We start from the raw sequence: 20,303 nt of genomic DNA, 5'->3' as shown, positions 1-20,303 counted from the left end.
ACCAACTGCCTGGTTTGCGAGGACATACCCGCAAGACCCCGAGGGATCCTGTCCATCTCGGGGTCAATAATACGAGTAAAGTCTCCTTCTATAATTGTATGACATGCCCCAAGGGCCATCAATCTGGAAAGCGCATCCGTTAAAACTTTAAGGGTGTGTGCCGGGGGGCAGCATACATTCTGAATCCCATACTCCTCTCCGTGCATTCATCCTCAATTTGTTTCAGCATTTGAAATGGGAGGTTCTTCCGGATGAGAATAGCAACTCCTGTACTTTTCGAACTAAAGGATGAGAAAAATACCTGGCCGAATCCTCCCTGTTGCAACTTCAAATGCTCCTTATCGGTTAGATGCATTTCTTGCAGCAAGGCTACATCGAACCTCTCTTTTCTAAGCCTTGACAGTATCTTTTTTCTCTTAATTGGTGAATGACTCTTCCTAACGTTCCGGGTGCACCATTTAAACAAATGGCTAGCCACGATCGTCTAAACAGTCCACGACCCCCCGGGGGGAGGAATCCCACTCATAGTATGCCGAGTGAAAACCATAAACAGTTTGTATAAATTTTAAAATGCAACTTCCAACCTACCTAATCAAAACTTCTAACAACTACTTCTACAAGATACTAACATATAACACAAATGAAAGGAGACATTCCCCCTTGCCCACAGGGGGCACTCATACCACCCATTAGCCCTTCCATGACTCCTTCTAGCTGAAGCCAGACTCTCAACCCCAGACAATACAAAGTGAAAAAAAATACAGACATCTTATAACAAGAAAGCTAAAAGTGGGCACTCAACCCGTCCCCTCCATACTGTAACCCTAGGGACACCTGGTAGAACAAAAAAAAACCTGTCCTTGCTTCCTCCCACCGACCCTCCCCCATCCCACACCAGAAAAGAAGGTAAGAAAATAATAATAAAAAATAACCTACAAAAACAAAGGGTGACGGGAAGGGAGCGAGAAGGGAGGGGAGGGGAAAAAAGGAAAACAATTATGACTCCGACATATATTAATAAAAACCAAGCCCAACCCACAACAGCCAGGTAAACCAGGCAAATTACAGAGAAAAAAAACATAATTACCATATTATTCAAGCCAGTCAGTCTATTTTAAAGCATCCAAGAAGTCCTTTGCCTTTTCTGGTGAGTCAAAATTGAACACGGCTAAAACACCACTGGAATACTGGATATTCAAGTGTGTCAACCGCCTTTTTACCTCATCAAAGGCCTTCCTCTTACAAATCACGACCGGAGAGAAGTCTCGGAAAAGCATAATTCGTGATCCTTTGTATATCGAAGTCTGAGGATCCTTTTCCAGTGCTCTAGAGGCTTCCAGCACCATTTGTGTATCTCTATAATGCTTGAGTCGACCAGGCAGGGGCGCTTGTCCCATCCGGGCCTGCTCCACCCACACCCACCCTGTCTCCACCTCCAGCTTCAGAAACTGCGACAGCCATTGCTCCAAGAAGCTGACGAGCTTGCCTTCCTCCTCTTGTTCAAGAATCCCCACCAAATGGCTATTCTTCTAACAACCTCGATTTTCCTACCTGACCCACCAAGGATTTTGCCGTGGTTTCAGAGGCCGCGGCCCATTGCTCTGCCTCCCCGACATGCTGTCTGAGGCTCGGGATCTCCTGATCAAGTTCTGCTCCATAGGTGAGTCTCCTCGGGCGAGCATGGAGGCCGACACTGCGGCCACGGGTGTGTCCGATGTTGCAGGGGGTCCCTGCTTGATGTGATCATCGCATTCCCTTCCCTTTGGTCACTTTCTTAATAATTTCAAACTAATACTATACAATACTAGGGATCAAAAACGTTATGTGGTAAAAACAATGATTGCAGATGCTGGAAACCTGATGAAGGGCTTTTGCCCGAAACATCGATTTCGCTGCTCCTTGGATGCTGCCTGAACTGCTGTGCTCTTCCAACACCACTAATCCAGAGTCAAAAAAGTTATTTCCAGCCCATTAGGTAATAAGGAGAGGGAGGGGGGGTGTAAGTACCCCACTTTGTCTGGGTTCTGGTGCAGAGCTCAGAAAGGCAGACCTACTGGGTCACCGCCATCTTGAATCCCCAAACTATTTGACTTTAAACAAAACACACTATTTGTACACTACAGTTAAAATACAGACAAAATAAAAACAATAAAGAATTTGCTCAACTGTAACTCTATCAAATTGCTTAACAAAGTAATAGATATATTAATTATTAATATAGTAACATCCAATAAACACACCCTTGGCAAAAGCAAGTTCAGTAAAGTAGATTCTCTCACATGTACTTATCATGGCAGGAAGAGAATCCCAGCTTTTAGCTGTAAAGAGAGGGATAAGAACTTCCATATCCAGTTTCAAGACTCCAGCAACTACTGAACGCTAAAATTAAAGTGCTGGTCCTGTGGGAGCTTAACCCCACCCATTCAGGCTGCTTCTGTTGTTCTAACTCTTAAAAAAAACCCAAGGCCTCATATACTGTTTACTTTATTGGCTTTGAGCTGACTGCTCGGCATCTCTTTCTTCAGTAAAAAAAGGACAAAATACACCTCCTGAAGTCATTGAGGAGAAAGTGAGGTCTGCAGATGCTGGAGATCAAAGTTGAAACTTTATTGCTGGAACAGCACAGCAGGTCAGGCAGCATCCAGGGAACAGGAGATTCGACGTTTCGGGCACAGGCCGAAACGTCGAATCTCCTGTTCCCTGGATGCTGCCTGTCCTGAAGTCATAGCATTGTCACAGAATTCAGTGCTCATAGCAGGTTTAAATTAATCAATGTTACAGCTTACTCAGTATAGGTACATGATTTGTCATGACAGTAGTTTTTAATTTAAGAGTTAACAATATGCCACATGAGATGTACTAGCTATAAAATATTTGAAATGTTTACCATATTACTACTTAATAGTATGATAATTAGCCTAATTGGTTTAGTGCAACACTGTAGCACTTATAGCTGCTTCTTCCAAACAGTAATTAGGAAACACACAGCTACTTTCCACTCTGAATCCTCTCTACTCCCTGTAACTCATAAATAAAACCGGTTTCATTGCAATAACAATAATAATCTGTAGGCTAATATTGTTGGTATCTCACCTGGGCAACATCGAGAGCATCTTTCAAAGTACTGCCGAAAGCCCCATGATTAATAAATGTTGTTGCCTGTAATGGAAAATCATAAGACCATAAGACATAGGAGCGGAAGTAAGGCCATTCGGCCCATCGAGTCCACTCCGCCATTCAATCATGGCTGATGGGCATTTCAACTCCACTTACCCGCATTCTCCCCGTAGCCCTTAATTCCTTGTGACATCAAGAATTTATCAATTTCTGCCTTGAAGACATTTAGCGTCCCAGCCTCCACTGCACTCTGCGGCAATGAATTCCACAGGCCCACCACTCTCTGGCTGAAGAAATGTCTCCGCATTTCTGTTCTGAATTTACCCCCTCTAATTCTAAGGCTGTGTCCACGGGTCCTAGTCTCCTCGCCTAACGGAAACAATTTCCTAGCGTCCACCCTCTCCAAGCCATGTATTATCTTGTAAGTTTCCATTAGATCTCCCCTTAATCTTCTAAACTCCAATGAATACAATCCCAGGATCCTCAGCCGTTCCTCGTATGTTAGACCTACCATTCCAGGGATCATCCGTGTGAATCTCCGCTGGACACGCTCCAGTGCCAGTATGTCCTTCCTGAGGTATGGGGACCAAAACTGGACACAGTACTCCAAATGGGGTCTAACCAGAGCTTTATAAAGTCACAGTAGCACAACTGTGCTATTATATTCCAACCCTCTTGAGATAATTGACAACATTGCATTCGCTTTCTTAATCATGGACTCAACCAGCATGTTTACCTTCAGAGAATCCTCAAGTAGCACTCCCAGATCCCTCTGTACTTTGGCTTTACGAATTTTCTCACCGTTTAGAAAGTGCAAGACCTCGCATTTGCTCATGTTGAATTCCATCAGCCATTTCCTGGACCACTCTCCCAAACTGTCTAGATCCTTCTGCAGCCTCCCCACTTCCTCAGTACTACCTGCCTGTCCACCTAACTTCGTATCATCGGCAAACTTCGCTAGAATGCCCCCAGTCCCTTCATCCAGATCATTAGTATATAATGTGAACAGCTGCGGCCCCAACACTGAACCCTGCGGGACACCGCACATTATTACTGAACAATGTAGATTCTCTATTCAAATAGTCAGTTTTACACCTCTTTTCCAGGTCATTTTTATTCCACTTTTTAACATGCCAGCTCATTTTTACATTCTGCCCTCCTTATTTGCCAATACACCCCAGCAATAGAGTCAGTTGAAAGAAAATAAGGGTAAAGACAGTCCGATGACGGCTACCATTCACTGAGTGCAATGACCTGCTTTATCACATCTGCCCTCAGGTTCTATGTGACTTGTCTTTGCATCCTTCTATTATCTAGACAGCAGGCCGGTCTGTCTTCCTGGTCACTTCCTTTTCCAACATCTCTAAACCAATGTTTTTTTTCATTTTTTTTTAAAAAGTATTTTTATTAAGAAAAAATAGATTTTTAAATATTACAACAAATACAAAACAATGCAATTCAAAACAGTACAAAAATAGTACAAAACTAAACCCAAATAATAAAAAAAATTCCCCAACCCACCCTCCTATACGAATGTATAAACATATATAGAGAAGTATAAAATTAAAAAAAAACCTAAACTAGCTATTTAACTACATAAATAAATACCTAACAACAAACAAATAAATAGTAATAACTCAGCCCAGCCAAACAAAACACTCATACATTCACAGTTCCTCCTCCGTGGATATTGGGCCCATGAAACACAATCGTTATGGCTATATAAAAGCCCTTGTTAGTGTGGCAGATAAATCTGTGTCCAGGTATTTCAAAAAGGGTTGCCATGTCTTGTAAAAATTCTCAGTTTTGTGGTGTACCATATTTGTGAGAAAATCCAGGGGAATATGCTCCATAACAATCTTATGCCAACCCGACAGGCCTGGGGGGTTTTCTGATATCCAACCTAGCAAGATATTCTTCCTTGCACAAAATGTAAGAATATTGAAAAGTCTTTCCTTATGCGAGTCTGCAGGAAATGAAATGGGTAGGCCCAAAAGGAGCGAAATAGGGTCCTTCTCCACCCCTACACCTAAAATCCTCTCCATTGCACCCACCACAGCGCTCCAATATGTTTGAAGCCTGTCACAAGACCAAAGACAATGGGTAAGAGTACCCGTACAGACCTTGCACTTGGGACATGCTGAAGATATACCCCTGGTTTAAATTTTGAAAAACGGTCTGGGGCTAAGTGGACCCTGTGGAGAATCTCAACTGTAAAGCATGGGTCCTATTGCAAATGGATATCTTCCTTGTATTCTCCCAAATATCCTCCCATGCCTCTGAAGAAACTTCAACACCCAGTTCTCTTTCCCACATCTTGCAGAGTCGATCAGACTCATCTGAGGTGGCACCCCCCAATTGGTGATATAGAGTACTGACAGAGAGTGTACTCTTAGCCCTTAGTACCCCTCTTTCCATGTCAGATTTTTAGGGATCAGTCAAAAGTGTGGTCTTTTTTTGAATAAAATTCCTAACTTGAAAAAAATGAGAGAGATCTCCATTAGGTAACTCGTACTTCTGTACTAACTGATCGAAGGACATCATTACATCTCCCTCAAATAAATCACCCATGCAAGATATACCCATAACTGCCCAATGTTTAAATCCTGAATCTATCATACCTGATTGAAAACTCGTCATACCCACTAAAGGTGTAAACAAAGATGTTTTGCCAATATTACCTTCCCTCTGCCAAATTGCCCTCCATGCTTTAACAGTATTGATGACTATTGAGTTATGGCAATATTCCCTAACTGTCCTCACTTTGTCCAAAAACAGCAAACTGGTAAGGGGGCACCTTGCCTGGGAGACTTTGATGTCTAACCATATTGAAAGAGGGTCCCCACAAACCCAATCACTTACGTAGGTCAAAAGCGAGCTTAATTGGTAATTTTTAATGTCCGGAAGGTCTACTCCCCCCAATCTGACAGGCAACTGCAGTTTGGCTAATTTAATGAGGGGCCGTTTACAGTGCCAGATAAAGGAGCTGAACCAACTGTTCAGTCTCCTGAGTGTTTGTTTATTGAAAATCAGGGGGAGCACCCATATAGGGTATAGCAAACGAGGGAGAATATTCATCTTAATAAGCGCTATTTGACCCAACCATGAGACTGGAAGTGTCTCCCATCTTTGGAGATCTTGTTTAATTTTTTCAAATAATTGAGTAAAATTGGCTTTGAACAGCCAATCCAGAACTGGAGTAATGAATATGCTCAAATACACAAAACCCCCCTGTGACTACCTAAATGGGAATCTATAGTCACTCTCAAGAGCCAACTCTTTTGTAAGACCACCCATAGGCATAGCCTCTGATTTAGCAAAATTAATCTTATACCCTGAAAAAGGCGCCAAACGCATGAATGCATTGTATCAGGTAAGGCACTGAGACTGCTGGATTTGTCAAGAAAATTAGAACATCATCTGCATACAGCGAGATCTTATGTAATTTTGACCCCACTTCTGGAGCTGATATATTGAGATCCCCATGAATGGCGTCTGCCAACGGTTCAATCACCAACGTAAAAAGTAATGGTGAAAGGGGACAGCCCTGCCGACTGCCCCTAGAAATATCAAAATTGCTTGATCGTACCCCGTTGGTAATGACCGCAGCGAGAGGTACACTGTAGAGAACCTTTATCCATCTTATGAAAACTTTGCCCAAACCAAACCGGTCTAGAGTATAGAAAAGGTACGGCCACTCAACTCGGTCAAATGCCTTCTCTGCATCTAAAGAAATCACCAATCCCTGCATTGACTGCTGTTGGCATGCTTGAATTACGTTAAGCAGCCTCCTAATGTTATTGGAGGATTTGCGACCCTTTATGAAGCCTGTCTGATCCTCTTTAATAATAGAGGGTAACACAGTCTCCAGCCTTAACGCAAGAGCCTTAGAGAGGATCTTAAAGTCCACATTTAAGAGCAAGATGGGCCTGTATGAAGCACAGTCTTCCGGATCCTTCCCTTTTTTAAGGATAAGTGAAATATTGGCCTCTCTCAGAGATGGTGGGAGACAAACATGACTGTATGAATCATTAAACATATTCAGCATCGGGCCTGACAGTATACTTATAAATTCCTTATAGAATTCACTGGGAAGTTCATCAGGACTGGGTGCCTTTCCACTCTGAAGCTGCCTCACAGCGTCCTGCATTTCTTTGCTCTGATAATGGGGCATTCCTACTGGTGGAATATGAAATAACTAACCCTCTGGCATAAGCTTTGGCAGTTTCCCAGAGAACAGATGAGCTATCAATCGAGCCTATGTTGATGTCTTGGAATGCCCGAAATTCCTTAGAGAAATAATCCACAAACTTGCTGTCCATGAGAATAAAGGGGTCCATTCGCCAGTACCTTGAATCCACTGTAACATCCTTAATTTTAACCATGAGGTACATTGGAGCATGATCAGAGAAAAAAATCAATCCTCGTGTGACATCTATGCGGATTGGAGAAAAACGTGAAATCCCTACCTGTAGGATGGAGACACCTCCAGACGTCCACTAACCCTAATTCCCCACACAGACCCAATAACTGTTTAGTTTGTGCAGACGGTATCGAGGGACCTTTAGGCAACCTGTCTACTGTGAGGTCCATGAGGCAGTTAAAATCTCCCCCTATAATGATGTGCCGAGACTTGAGACTTATCAGTTTAGAAAAAGCATCTTCCAAGAATTTAAGAGGATGAGCTGGGGGACAATAAACATTTAAAATGCCATATTCTTCCCCATTTATCAAGGCTTTAAGAATTACAAACCTCCCGTATGTATCTTTAACACATTCCAATAATTTAATTGAGAGATTTTTCCTTACCAATATAGCCACTCCCCTACTTCTGGTATTAAATGATGAAAAATAAATTCGGTCAAAGCCATTCTGCTGTAATTTCAGATGCTCCTTGTCATCCGATTGTGTCTCTTGTAACAAAGCAATATCCACTTTCTCCTTTCTAAGACTCAAGAGTACCTTCTTCCTCTTAATTGGTGAGCGACTTCCCTTGATATTCCAGGTACACCATTTAATCAAATCATTAGCCATAATCTTCTGCAATTACATTTAAATTCCAGAGAGGAGGAACCCGAACCACAAATTGCTGAGCCTTAGTGTCACATGGCCCACCAAATATAAAAACTACATAAACTAAAACCACTACATTTAACAAACATACAAAATTATTAAAAATAAAAAACAACAAAAACTAGAAAACAAACCAACATATAAAGCGCCAATAGCGCTGAGTAGGGGAACTCACCCCCTGCCCAGAGGGGGCAACCACCCATCCCGAACTGTCCATAAATAGGCATCTAACCATCTCAACCACCCTCACTTCTCCCAGCTAGAGCCGCATCGCAAGCACAAACTAAAAAGAAAAGCACCCCATAGAATATCAATTTGAATAAAAAGACATTCTTTCATTAAAAAAAGGGGGAATAAATACCCCATCCATCCTTTGGTATGTCCTAACTTAGAAATTTAAAATGTACATCTTAACCACCACCAGACATAATTTGAACCAAATTATTGTCAATAGAGGAGAAAAAAAGGGGAAAAACAAAGCTCCAACCGGATTTCCTCCATTTCTTTTACAGAATGATAAACGCATACCCAAGCAACAATATTTATACATACTACAATTGTTTAAATTAGGTTAGTTTGTCCACAAAGTCTCTTGCCTTCTCCGATGTGTCAAAGAGATACATGGATCCATCTAAGGTCATCCGAAGCACTGCCAGATATCTCAGGGAGTAGTGAATCCCAAGCTCTCTCAGTCTTCTCTTGACACCATCATACGATTTTCGTTTCTGGATCACTGCCGCTGAAAAGTCCTGAAAAAACATGATCTTAGACACCTCATAAATTAGGGCCTTTGGATCCTTCCCCTGGCATCTGGAAGCCTCCATGACTCTCTCCTTATCCCGGTAATGACGGAACCGCACCAGGAAAGGACGAGGGCGTTGACCCAGACCCGACCTCCGTGCTGCGATCCGGTGAGCCCTCTCTATCTTCAATCCTCTCATGCCAGTCTCCAAGTCAACGAATTTCGGAAGCCAAGCTTCAACAAATTCCGCAGGCCGCTCACCTTCCTTACCCTCAGGCAGGCGGATGATCCAAATGTTTTTTCTTCTGCCCCTGTTTTCAAAATCATCCACTTGGTCACGCAAATTACGAACCTGCGTCTTCAGGGCTTGGATCTCTTCCTTGAATGAACTGGCATCAGCTTCCACCACTGTGACCCTATGCTCCACCTCATCCGTCCTCTTCTCCAGGTCTCTCAGCTGCTGTTCATGCTTCTGCAGCATGAGAGAGACTGGAGCCAGCTTCTCTTCAATCTGTTTCCCCAACATCTCGCGAGATTTCAAGAGCTGGTTCACCAGGTCCTGGAGAGTAATCGGCTCTGAGGCTGCTGCAGGCTGAGTTGCAGGTCTGGCCTCAGATGCTCCTCCTCCCTTTTTAGGCATTTCTGGACAGCTGAAAATACAGGTAAGTCAATTTTTAAATGTTTCTTGGGACTCCACAATCTTTCCAACACCCCAAGACATCCTGATGACCTGGGTTGGGTGCGTTAAAAGACCGTCCTGCTCCTGCTGCGATGCAAAGCTCTGCAGTGTGATTTTCTCAGATTGCCGCCATCTTAGATCCCCCCTCCAATCCAATGTTAATGGGTGAATTTCCAACGGCAATACCGCTACAATTAGAGACCACTTATTAACTTAGCAGCATTCTCCTCTCACGCAGTGTACATGTCGGCTTTTATAATCTTGCAAAATATCCTGATGGGTGTAAAATGAAAAGTCTTGACAATAACGTGTCTTTTTTACAGCAATAATGTACAAAATCATTGGTCCATTCAGCAAAATTGCTAAAAGTACAATGACAAATAGAAAAAAAAAGGAAAAGATATACAGTCTTTTGACTGTAGTGTATAAATCCTACCTCCTCAAGAAGAAAATGCTTTTTCCTCATGTCTTGACCAAATGGTGGTATTTTTCCATTTTCATACGAAAATTGAGGTAGGTCAAATGGCAATGAAGGAGGGACATAATTTCCTGTCTAAATAAAACAGAAGTTCAAAATTGTTCAATTACTTCTAATCATGGATTCAGCTTTTGTATTTAATGTATTAGTGCATTTACACAGTGAATTATATATACTAGTTGTCAGAATTACACATAAACTAAATTTTCTATGAAAAGCATGGATTAGCATGCCCAATCATTTAAAATATTCCATTGTGGGAGGGTTTGCCAAGTACAGAAAGTAACTGATGACCTTTGCACTTCTCTGAAGAGCCATCTTAAAAAGGTTTCTACTGTAATTATATGATTACTTTTTACTCATATGTGGCTATTGTCGCAAGGTTAAAATTCACACAACACCAGGTTACAATCCAACAGGTTTATGTGGAAGCATTAACTTTCAAAGTGCTGCTTCTTCATCAGGTGGTTGACAACCTGGCGTTGTGTGATTTTTAACTTTGTCCACCCCAGACCACCATTGGCTCCTCCAAATATTGTCACAAGGTCATACAAGTGAATGCAAAATTCTTGAACAACATCTGATGCCTTCACCTGAGACAGTCTGCAGTGTTTACAAACATGCGGTAAGATAAAGGTTGACTCTTTAGGAAGGATGCATACTTTTTGTTATCTGAATGATCACCTTTGTGCACCATTAGTGAAGCCTCTATCTCCACCAAAAGCATTTTTAACACTTAATAAGCATGGTAAAACAGTGGTTCCAGAGCCTGAATAAGTCAGGAAGCATTATGCTGACTAAACTACCAAGATGTCCTCGATCTGCATAGTGTACTGCACATTGCAAAACCTGGCAACTGATAGATGTATAAACTTGGAGCAACAGCAGCAAGAGACCTAAGGTGGAAAGGCGGAAGTAATCTCAGCAACCTAAAGAAACCTCCACCCGCAAGTCTGTTGCAATCTACTAGAGCCATTTGACAACACTTGTGAACTAAATATACAATTTTGAAAGAAAAATGCTAGATTCCTCTCATCATGTTCTCAGACCCATGATTATTTATTCTATAAATTACAGGCTAAAAGTTTGTTTGCCCTATTTTTCAGCAATGGAATCATGATTTGCAACCTGTCTCCCGCTGGTTTTACTGTAGGGAGGTAGCACAAAAGGTTAGTGCCACATTTTACATCCAATAGTGGCAAAGGGCAGTGTGTTAGTCGTAGTTCTGGCTGTCTCTGCTCAGCAGGAAATTAAGCAGGATTGCATTAATAGCATATGGTGCACTCAGCTTTAAGTTCTAAACGAAGTCTGTCCTTCCCAAAGGAAAATTGCAGAAGGCTGCTGCTGAACACAGTTGTTACAATTCTAAACAAAGTGAATACCATGGACGTGAATGGCATTAGAAATCTTAGTGATAGAATGGACAAGAAACTCCAAGATTCTGCAGGGTGGCTAGGAGGCCTTCAAGAGCTTTCCTAAAAAAGGACTGGTGGCCCAAGACGTCAGTCCTAAAAAAATCTGGACATTGCAACATCATAGCAAGAAGATTAGGGGAGGCAATGGCCTAATGGCACTATCACTGGACTGTTAATCCAGAGACCCAAATAAAGAATCTGGGGACCTGGGTTTTGAATCCCATTATGACAGATGGCAGAATTTGAATTCAATAAAAAAAATCTGGAATTCAGAGTCAAATGAATCCATTGTTGATTGTTGGGAAAAACCCATCTGGTACACTAATGACCTTTAGGGAAGGAAATCTGCCATCCTTACCTATACTGGTTGGTTGACTATTAACTGCCTTCTGGGCAATGAATGCTGGCCTTGCCAGTGACATCCACATCCCATGAATGAATGAATAAATAAAGTCAAAATTCAAGAATGGTCAATATCAGTAAATACATTTTTACATGATATCTTTGGTCCAAAGCTCTACAAAGCATCATACCCCAATCAAACACACATCATTAGACCCTGTCAATCAAAACTCATGCTTACCATCCAAAAGCTTAACTTCACACTCAAACACCTGCCAATGCATGCATTATCATGTCATCAGATGACCCTCAATTTGAGTTTTATATTTATTCAAGATCACAATTAACTGCCACGTGTCTTCATTTATCTGATTCTTGAACCATAAGTCTTTGAGTACGTGAGTCAGAGAGTGGCCCAAGGGATAGTAGGATTTAATTGTTTCCACATACCTTCAGTTGTTCAACTATTGCAGGGGCCTCACCCTAACACATAGCAACATATTTATTGTCATTCTGCCCTCCCTCTTGAAAGACAGAATAGAATAGGCCGGGGGAGAAAGAAACCTGCATCCCCGGGTCCTGCAAAGAAATTGATTCTTGGCATCAGCAACCTTAAAAAGAGTTCAGGTGTCCCATCTGTACAGGTGATTTTTGCCTACGCATAAATTGGAACAATGAAATTGATAGTAGCTCATAGAATATTTTCATGTTAACTACGGGACTAGTGCTGAAAAGTGAAACTAATGTAGGTAGCAATATATTTTGGCAGTACAAAGGTCCACTTCTGTACTGTACAATGCTATGAGTCTATAACTCTTTTCTAAATGCTGGAACAAACTCTTATTCAAGTTGTAAGTTTGCTCACTGAGCTGGTAGGTGTATTCTCAGATGTTTCATCACCATATTAGGTAACATCATCAGTGAGCCTTCGACGAAGTGCTAGTGTTCTGTCCTGCTTGTTATTTATGTGTCTTGGTCTGTTATAGTGGGTGATATCATTTCTGGTTCTTTTCCTCAGAGGTTGGTAAATGGGGTCCAAATCAATATGGATATTGATGGAGTTCCGGTTTGAATGCCAGGCCTCTAGGAATTCCTGTGCATGCCTTTGTTTAGCCTGTCCTAGGATGGATATGTTGTGAGGTTCGGTGTGTTGGTAGCTGTTTCAGTGTGTCAGTAGGTTTATGGGCTACCATGATGTCAAGGGTTATGGTAGTTATGGAGAGACTGGAACGAACAGTCCTCTCCACGATCCAACTCAAGCTTTGGGCCCGCTATGACACCTTTGTGGAACAAATTAGAGGAAATCTACAATATCAATAACATCATCCTCACCGGCATAAATTTCACCAAGGAGGAAGAGAACAACAATAGACTCCCCTTCCTAGATGTCACCGTGGAACAAACAATCAATGGAGAACTGCAGACAAGCATTTACATGGAAGCAACACAAAGCCACACAGGAGCAATCATCCCAACACCCACAAACAGAGCTGTATCAGAACATTATTTAAATGGGCCACGATACATTGAAGCATCCAGGAACTACGAACAGCTGAAGAAAAATACCTATATAGCATATTCAAGAACAACGGATACCCGATAAGCACAGTCTGCCGATTCTTAAACAACAAACCCAAACTAGAATACACAACTTCCCCAGACACACTACCATACATCCAAGATATCTCAGAGATACGACCACACTACTTGGACCCCTTGGCATCATGGTAACCCACAAACCTATCAACACACTGAAACAGCTACTTATGAACCTAAAGGACCCGGTATCAACAACCAGCAGAACCAATGTCAGACACTAAATACCCTGCAAGGACTGCAACAAACACTACATTGGACAGACAGGCAGGAAACTAGCCACCAGGGTACACAAGCACCAACTAGCCACCAAAAGACATGACCAACTATCACTAGTATTCTTCCACATAGACGAAGAAGGACATCACCTTCGACTGAGACAACACACCCATCCTAGGACAGGCTAAACAGAGACACACAGTGGAATTCCTACAGGCCTGGCATTCCAACTGGAACTCCATCAATAAACACATAGATTTGGACCCCATTTATCAACCTCTGAGGAAAAGAACCAGAAATGATATCACCCACCACAACAGACCAAGTGGGTGGTAAATAAATAGCAAGTGGGACAGAACACCAGCGCTTCATTGAAGGCTCACTGATGATGTTACCTAGCCTAGTGATGAAATGTCTGAGAACAAACCTACCAACTCAGTGAACAAACTTACAACACGAATCTCAACCTGAGCTACAAATCTTCTCAAAAATCGCAAACACCTATCCTATCACTATTTTATATTCTCCAAAATGGCTGTTGGAACAGAAAAAAAACCCAGATGTTTAGAGCAAATATTATCCTGTCTGTGCATTAGTAACTAAGGTATGAAATTAAAAAAAGACTATTTCCACTGCCAAAAACATGTAAATATCAAACCTTTGCAGCTCCAAGAAGTTCTTGAATATTTGATGAATGAAACGACCCAAAGTCCCTTCTGGCAGCGATCACTAATTAAAAAAAAAACTTACTTATAAAAATGAAAACAGACGTAAATAACCTGGATAGTGGTTACATTGTTTTAACTGCTTATTTTTTCTACCTTTCTAAATCTGGTTATATTTAATACACCCAATCAGGAGGGGTAAAAATGGTGAGAGTGCAGCTGGGATAAAGTGGTGAGGTTGCAGCTAGGATATAAGCAGTAAGTGGAATTGGTATAAAGTAATGAGCGTAAAACTGGAATAAAGTGAGAGTGGAGTTGAGATAAAGCATTGACAATTGGAGCTGGGATAAAGCGGTGAGCTAGTATAGTGGTGAAAATGAAGCTCATATAAAGTGGCGGAAGTGGAAATAGGAATGTTCTAGAATATGAGCATCTCAGCAGGCCCGTAGCTAACATCTTTGCAGCAAGGTGTGCTAATGCTGTTGGGAAGTTTTAAAGCATTGTTTTCTTGCTTATCATTGCTTTATCCCAAGAAAGGTTCTTAGATCAAAGAATCAAGCTGTAAAATCTGTTTTGGTGGGGCTAAGAAACTGAAATAGGTTGTAATTACCGGTTGAAGTTATTTATTAGCCAGCAAATTATTGAAGTAATATTGTGCACAGTATAACTTTGGAAATCAGATGCATGTGCATAATAAAGTAATAATGGCTGCCTTCAGTTTACACATGGACTTAGTTAACCAAATCACCAACGATGTTTTGGGGGAAGAATTCCTGCTGTGTGTATGAGATTCATTTTTGGAGTAATACACTGAAAAGCCAACTATGAATTGGGCTCCTTTGTATTTAGCATTGTTCACTTAGAAAGGGCTAATTAATAATCTTGCTGTAATAATCTTTTGGTAAATAGTGACCTTAATATGACAGAATTTTACATTACATTAGTTCTTTCTGAATCTAGGGCCTTGAACATGAAGAAAGGAAATTATGATGGTAGACAGGCAATGGTTAGTATTTAAAATATAATTGAATGGTCTGCAACAAACATACATTCCTTGAGCTGGTATGGGTGGCAGCCCTTGAATAACCCTGCTGGGCCCCCTCAATTGACTGGTGTCCCTATGAACTTTGCTGCGGACTACTTCCCTACGACTCTCACATGCTCTATTGCTTTCTGCTCATGCTGCATGTTTAGTGTGAACACTCCTGCCAGATGTTACAGGAGTAGCCTTCCCCTGCTCTTAATGTGTTTGTTTGTATGAAAATCTCTCCATAACCTCACCACTCCTTACCTCTGCAATCTCTTCCAGCCCTACAACTCTCTGACATATCTGTCTCTTCAAACTCTAGTCTCTTGAGCAACCTACATTTTATTAACCCCACCACTGGTGTCTGTGTGTTCAACTGCCTAGTTCCCAAGTTCTGGAATTCTCTCCCCGAGTGTCTCTGCCTTTCTAACTTCCTTTAAGGTACTCCTTAAAACCTAGCTCTCTATCAAAACTTCTAGTTATCTGTCCTGATATCGGCTTATGTAGTTCAGTATCAAATTTTCCATAATACGCTTGCATAACACTGTGGAAACTTTTATTAAAATAAAGGCACTATATAATTATTAGTTGTTGCTCTTGCTGCAAAGACTTAAATGTACATCACATTTGAGGATTATAATATCCACCTTCATTCGTTTCAATTCAGATATAGTCTAAAAGCAAGAATATTGCAAAACTTTTGACCTCACTTTTATTAAATAAAAAAATGCTGAAGTTCTTTACAATGTCTTCATTGTCTGTAGAGACTTAGACAAGTTCAAAGGGCTAACCTACTTTAGATCCGTTCCCAGAAACATGCAGCAAAAAGTTACAAAAATTCAATTCAACATATGAATGCAACTGCACACAAAGTATTAAAGCCCTCCCTCCCAGGGTACACTTTGTTCTTGTAAAAATCAGACAATTATGGATATAGCTCCCTGGGAACCAGTAACTCCAAGCATGGTTGGCAACATTTAATTGTATTCAAAGAACATTCCATGGCAAGAATCCATGAAGACAGTTGAGATGCAACTGGTTGAAGAAGAATAAATAAAGGACAATTTACGAAAAAGACTGTGAGCAAAATACTCAAGTCTCTCAATTCTACAATATTGGCATTCAACTTACATATACATAATGCAAAATTATATATATATTTATATTAACACAATTTGGGTAAAGGGCTTCATTGGTTCTAAAGCACTATAGGACAGCCTAAGGTCATGAAAGATGTTACAGAAATGCAACTTTGTCTTTAATACAAATGCAAAATCTTTATGAAATCTTTTGTGTGACGCCCTGTATCCATCTGAAACTATTTCAATCACCACTACTGTCAGTGACAGAAACATTGTTCAGACATACAGTAACAAGGAATCAAGAATAGGCCATTCATCCCATCAAGTCTGCTCTGCCATTCAACATGATCACGGCAGAATGAACACTTCAATATCTTTTACCCACACTATCTACATGATCCTTCACACAATTGATAATATCAAATTCTACTTTAAGTATACTCAAAGACTAAGTTTCCATAGCTCTCAGAGAGAGAGAGAGAGAGAGAATTTCAAAGATTCACCACCCTCTCAAGAATTTCTCCTTAACTCAGTCCTCAGTGGCACCCGCTATATTTTAAATTAAGTACCCTAGTTCTAGACTCCTCAACCAGGAAAAACATTTTGCCTGCATCCACTCTATCTTTAAGTTTTTTTTTTAGGTTTCAATGAGATCAGCACTCATTCTTCAAACCATCAGAGAACAACAAGCCCAGTTTGCTCAATCCTTTTTTCAATAGGACAGTCCTACCATCCAGGAACAAGTGTGGTGAACCTTGGTTACACTTCCTCTTTGGAAATAATCTTTACAAAGGACACCAAAATTGCACACAGTACTCCAGGTACAGTCAAACCAAGCTCCTGTAGAAGACCTCATTACACCCATTCTCAAATCCTCTTGTTAAAGGGGCTTTCGTTCCTTAGCCTTCCTAATCGATTACTGTACCTGCATGTTAGCCTTCAGCGACTTACTGACAAGAACACCAACATCCCTTTGCACATCTACAATTTCCAACCTCTCACCATTTAAGAAATACTAAAGTGGATACCTTCATATTTTTCCATCTGCACTTTCCACACAATACACATTACTTTTTAGATTTGCATTAACTGTAATTATAGAAACATTACAATATATATCAACGACTTTGTGAGAACCAAATTTAAACAGCCAGGGCCAAGAATACTGATCCTTCCAGTACCTCAGTAGTCATAGTCTTAAAAAGACCATCTTTTATTTTTCTGTGTTTTTGCGTTAAACGGAAATAGGGAAAGGACTGATTTTAAAGCTAAGGATTGTTGAAGGATTGCTGTGCTTTTTTAAAAGCAAGTTACCTGTCACTCATTGCAAGTCTTGTTCTCGAACTGGGAAAAGCCTAGTTACAGATGAGCTGGAGCCAGGGGGCTATGCACAATTGGATATTTGGCCGGCAACAAGGAGCTGATTAATCTGTGAAATAGAGACCCGGGAATTAATGACAGACGCCTCCTGCCGGCCAACAAATATGTGATTGGCACGCAGGTAGCTGAACAGCTTGGGCGTGGGAATGTTTGGGGCAGAAGCCACTAAATGTCTGGAGGGGAAGAAGCTGTATTTGCTTTGCAGTTAAAAAGAAATTACAAGTCTGAAGATAGCTAGTTAATTTCTATTTTTAGGTGCTGTAAGTTGTGACTATTAAGAAATAACTGAAGGGTCCTAATGAGTGTGAACCAGTGACACTGTGCCTCCCTCAAATAAGAGAAAGTATCTGAAGAACAACAACCAAGAAGCAGTGTTTGGATCAGCAGAAGGTTCATCTCAGAAAACTCTGTCAATTGCGACCACTCCAATGCACTTTCAGTATTTCCCTCCACATATAACTCCTTTGTGTCTGTCTGAATGCAAGCGCGTGTAGAAGGTGAGTTTTAAGTAGTAGAGTTATACACTGATAGTTCATAATTGCTTATCTATGGATAGAATCTATTTATGTATAAGTAGCAATTCTTGTTAGGGTCTAAAAGACAAATAACTTAGGGAATTCTACTTACTTCTTAAAATCTTTAACTTCTGTGATGACGTGGGAATAGCAGGGCTTGATTTCCAAAATACTACCCAAATGACGTGTAACAATCTACCAATGAAAGAACGACCCTTTTTTTTCCTATTCACTGTTTTCTGTTTGTTAGCCAATCCTCAATACATGCAAGTACAGGACGTTCTGTACCCTGTGCTTTAATTTTGCTAACCAACTTCCTGTGGTAGGCCTTATCAAAGGTTTTCTGAAAATCCAAATATGCTAAATCCTTCAAGCTCCCTTTATTAAATTTATAAGTAAGATTCACACATTTGTGAAACATGATTTCCTATTTGCAATTCTATGCTGACTGGGTCCAATCAGATAATTTTTACCAAGTGTCCATTTATCATGTCCTTTATGATCGGTAATAGTGAAAGTGCTCGAACCTAAGTAAGTACAGAAGAACCTCAATTACCTGAACGAGATGGGCAGGCAGTATTTCATTCAGACAACTGATTGTTCGATTAATTGATTCAATGCCTCTCCTCTTCAGCTCGGAGTTTTCTGAAGTTTCCTTTTTCCTCGGTCTGCCTGTCTTCACCCTCTCTGTCTCAAGGTTTGTTTCTGAACAGACACACACTTGTGTGTAAGGGACCTGCTGCAGCATTGCTGAAGCTTTCCCCCCAACCCTCTGATCAGTTCAACGGGATTCACACAGTGAGCACTTGCTAACTCCGCTCCTGTTCAGAAGAGGAGGCAGCAACACACCGCGCGTGAGCACCCCTCCCCCCACCGACTGCTCCCCTCATCACCTGCCTCTGTCCACTGTTCCCGTCCGGGCAGCTGGTCTGGACACCAACAGGAAGACTGTTGCTGCCTTTGGGGGGTGTCTCAAAATAGTGCGCGTGCACACACACACACACACACACACACACAACTTTTTACTGCAACTTTTCAAGAAGTTCCACCTTTGCCCTGTATAGGACAATGTTGGAGAGATTATCTGAGGAAAGTGGAGGGGCGAGGGGTTTAGGATACACCCTTGTGTAGAATTCCAAGGAAAGTGGGGAGAGAGAGGCAGGGCGGGAGGTCAGTCATTTGGAGATGGTGCCTGTGCTCCCATCGATGTCCAGGACTGGTCTCTGCAGATTTCAGTCAGCTGAGTTCATTTTTAATCATTGTAAACAAAAGACGTGATCAGTGTTGGAAACACCTCTTTTATGTAATGTTTCTATCGGGACCTTGTGATCTTCTCCAGATAATCCGAAATTCAAATAATTGACGTTCCTCTGTAGTTCCCTGGTTTCTCTTTTGCTCATTTCTTAAACGGTAGGTGACATTTTCAAGCTTCCAATCTGAAGAAATCATTCCAAAGTCTCTGGAATTTTGGGAGATTATTTCCAGTGCATCAACAATCTCTACACCACTTCCTCCAACACTTTGGGATGGAGACCATCAGGGCCCAGGACGCATCAGCTTTCCGTCCATTTTACTCTCCGGTACCACCTTTTCACTAATTCTCTTCAATTCCTCATTTTCTCCAGTCACTTGGATTTCTAATTCTGGAAATTTTTTGTATCGTTTTCAGTGAAAACATATGCAAAGAAATGATTTAGCTTCTCTGCTATTTCTTTATTCCATTTTCAATTCTGATTCTGTTCATTGCTTATATGTAGTCATGCCTTTTAAACAAGTTCCCAATCCAACACAGCCAAGTTGTGCCTCATAGAAATTTAAAACCCTATAGCTCAGAGTGCTTTGTCCAGCTATGTTTAGCAGAACAGAATATTCTTACAGAGGATATGCTTTTGTTTGTCATAGAGAACAGGTATAGTGTCAGAATTGTCTCCTTAACGTGACTGAGAAAATCCTACCAGAGACAGTGTGACTTC

At 41.2% G+C, this 20,303-nt stretch overlaps 1 protein-coding gene across 8 annotated transcripts in view; it reads right to left on the bottom strand.

The window, feature by feature from the left end:
- Positions 1-20,303, bottom strand: part of LOC122548449 (uncharacterized) — a 184,883-nt gene that overhangs the window by 112,964 nt on the left and 51,616 nt on the right. For 7 of the 8 annotated variants that reach the window (XM_087983087.1, XM_043687141.2, XM_043687136.2 and 4 more), the window contains exons 2-4: positions 14,320-14,390; positions 10,048-10,164; positions 3,094-3,159 (exon numbers count right to left, since the gene is read on the bottom strand). In XM_087983087.1, the coding sequence (XP_087839213.1) occupies positions 3,094-3,159; positions 10,048-10,164; positions 14,320-14,390 (254 nt within the window). The remainder of the gene's footprint in view (positions 1-3,093; positions 3,160-10,047; positions 10,165-14,319; positions 14,391-20,303) is intronic. The other variant, XM_043687143.2, reaches the window with a different exon arrangement.

This window comes from Chiloscyllium plagiosum, unplaced genomic scaffold (genome assembly GCF_037043375.1).
Source record: "Chiloscyllium plagiosum isolate Xiang-an unplaced genomic scaffold, Cpla_swu_hap1 HiC_scaffold_3, whole genome shotgun sequence".
NCBI classification, from domain to species: domain Eukaryota; kingdom Metazoa; phylum Chordata; class Chondrichthyes; order Orectolobiformes; family Hemiscylliidae; genus Chiloscyllium; species Chiloscyllium plagiosum.
This window is presented reverse-complemented; position numbering and strand designations above follow the sequence as displayed.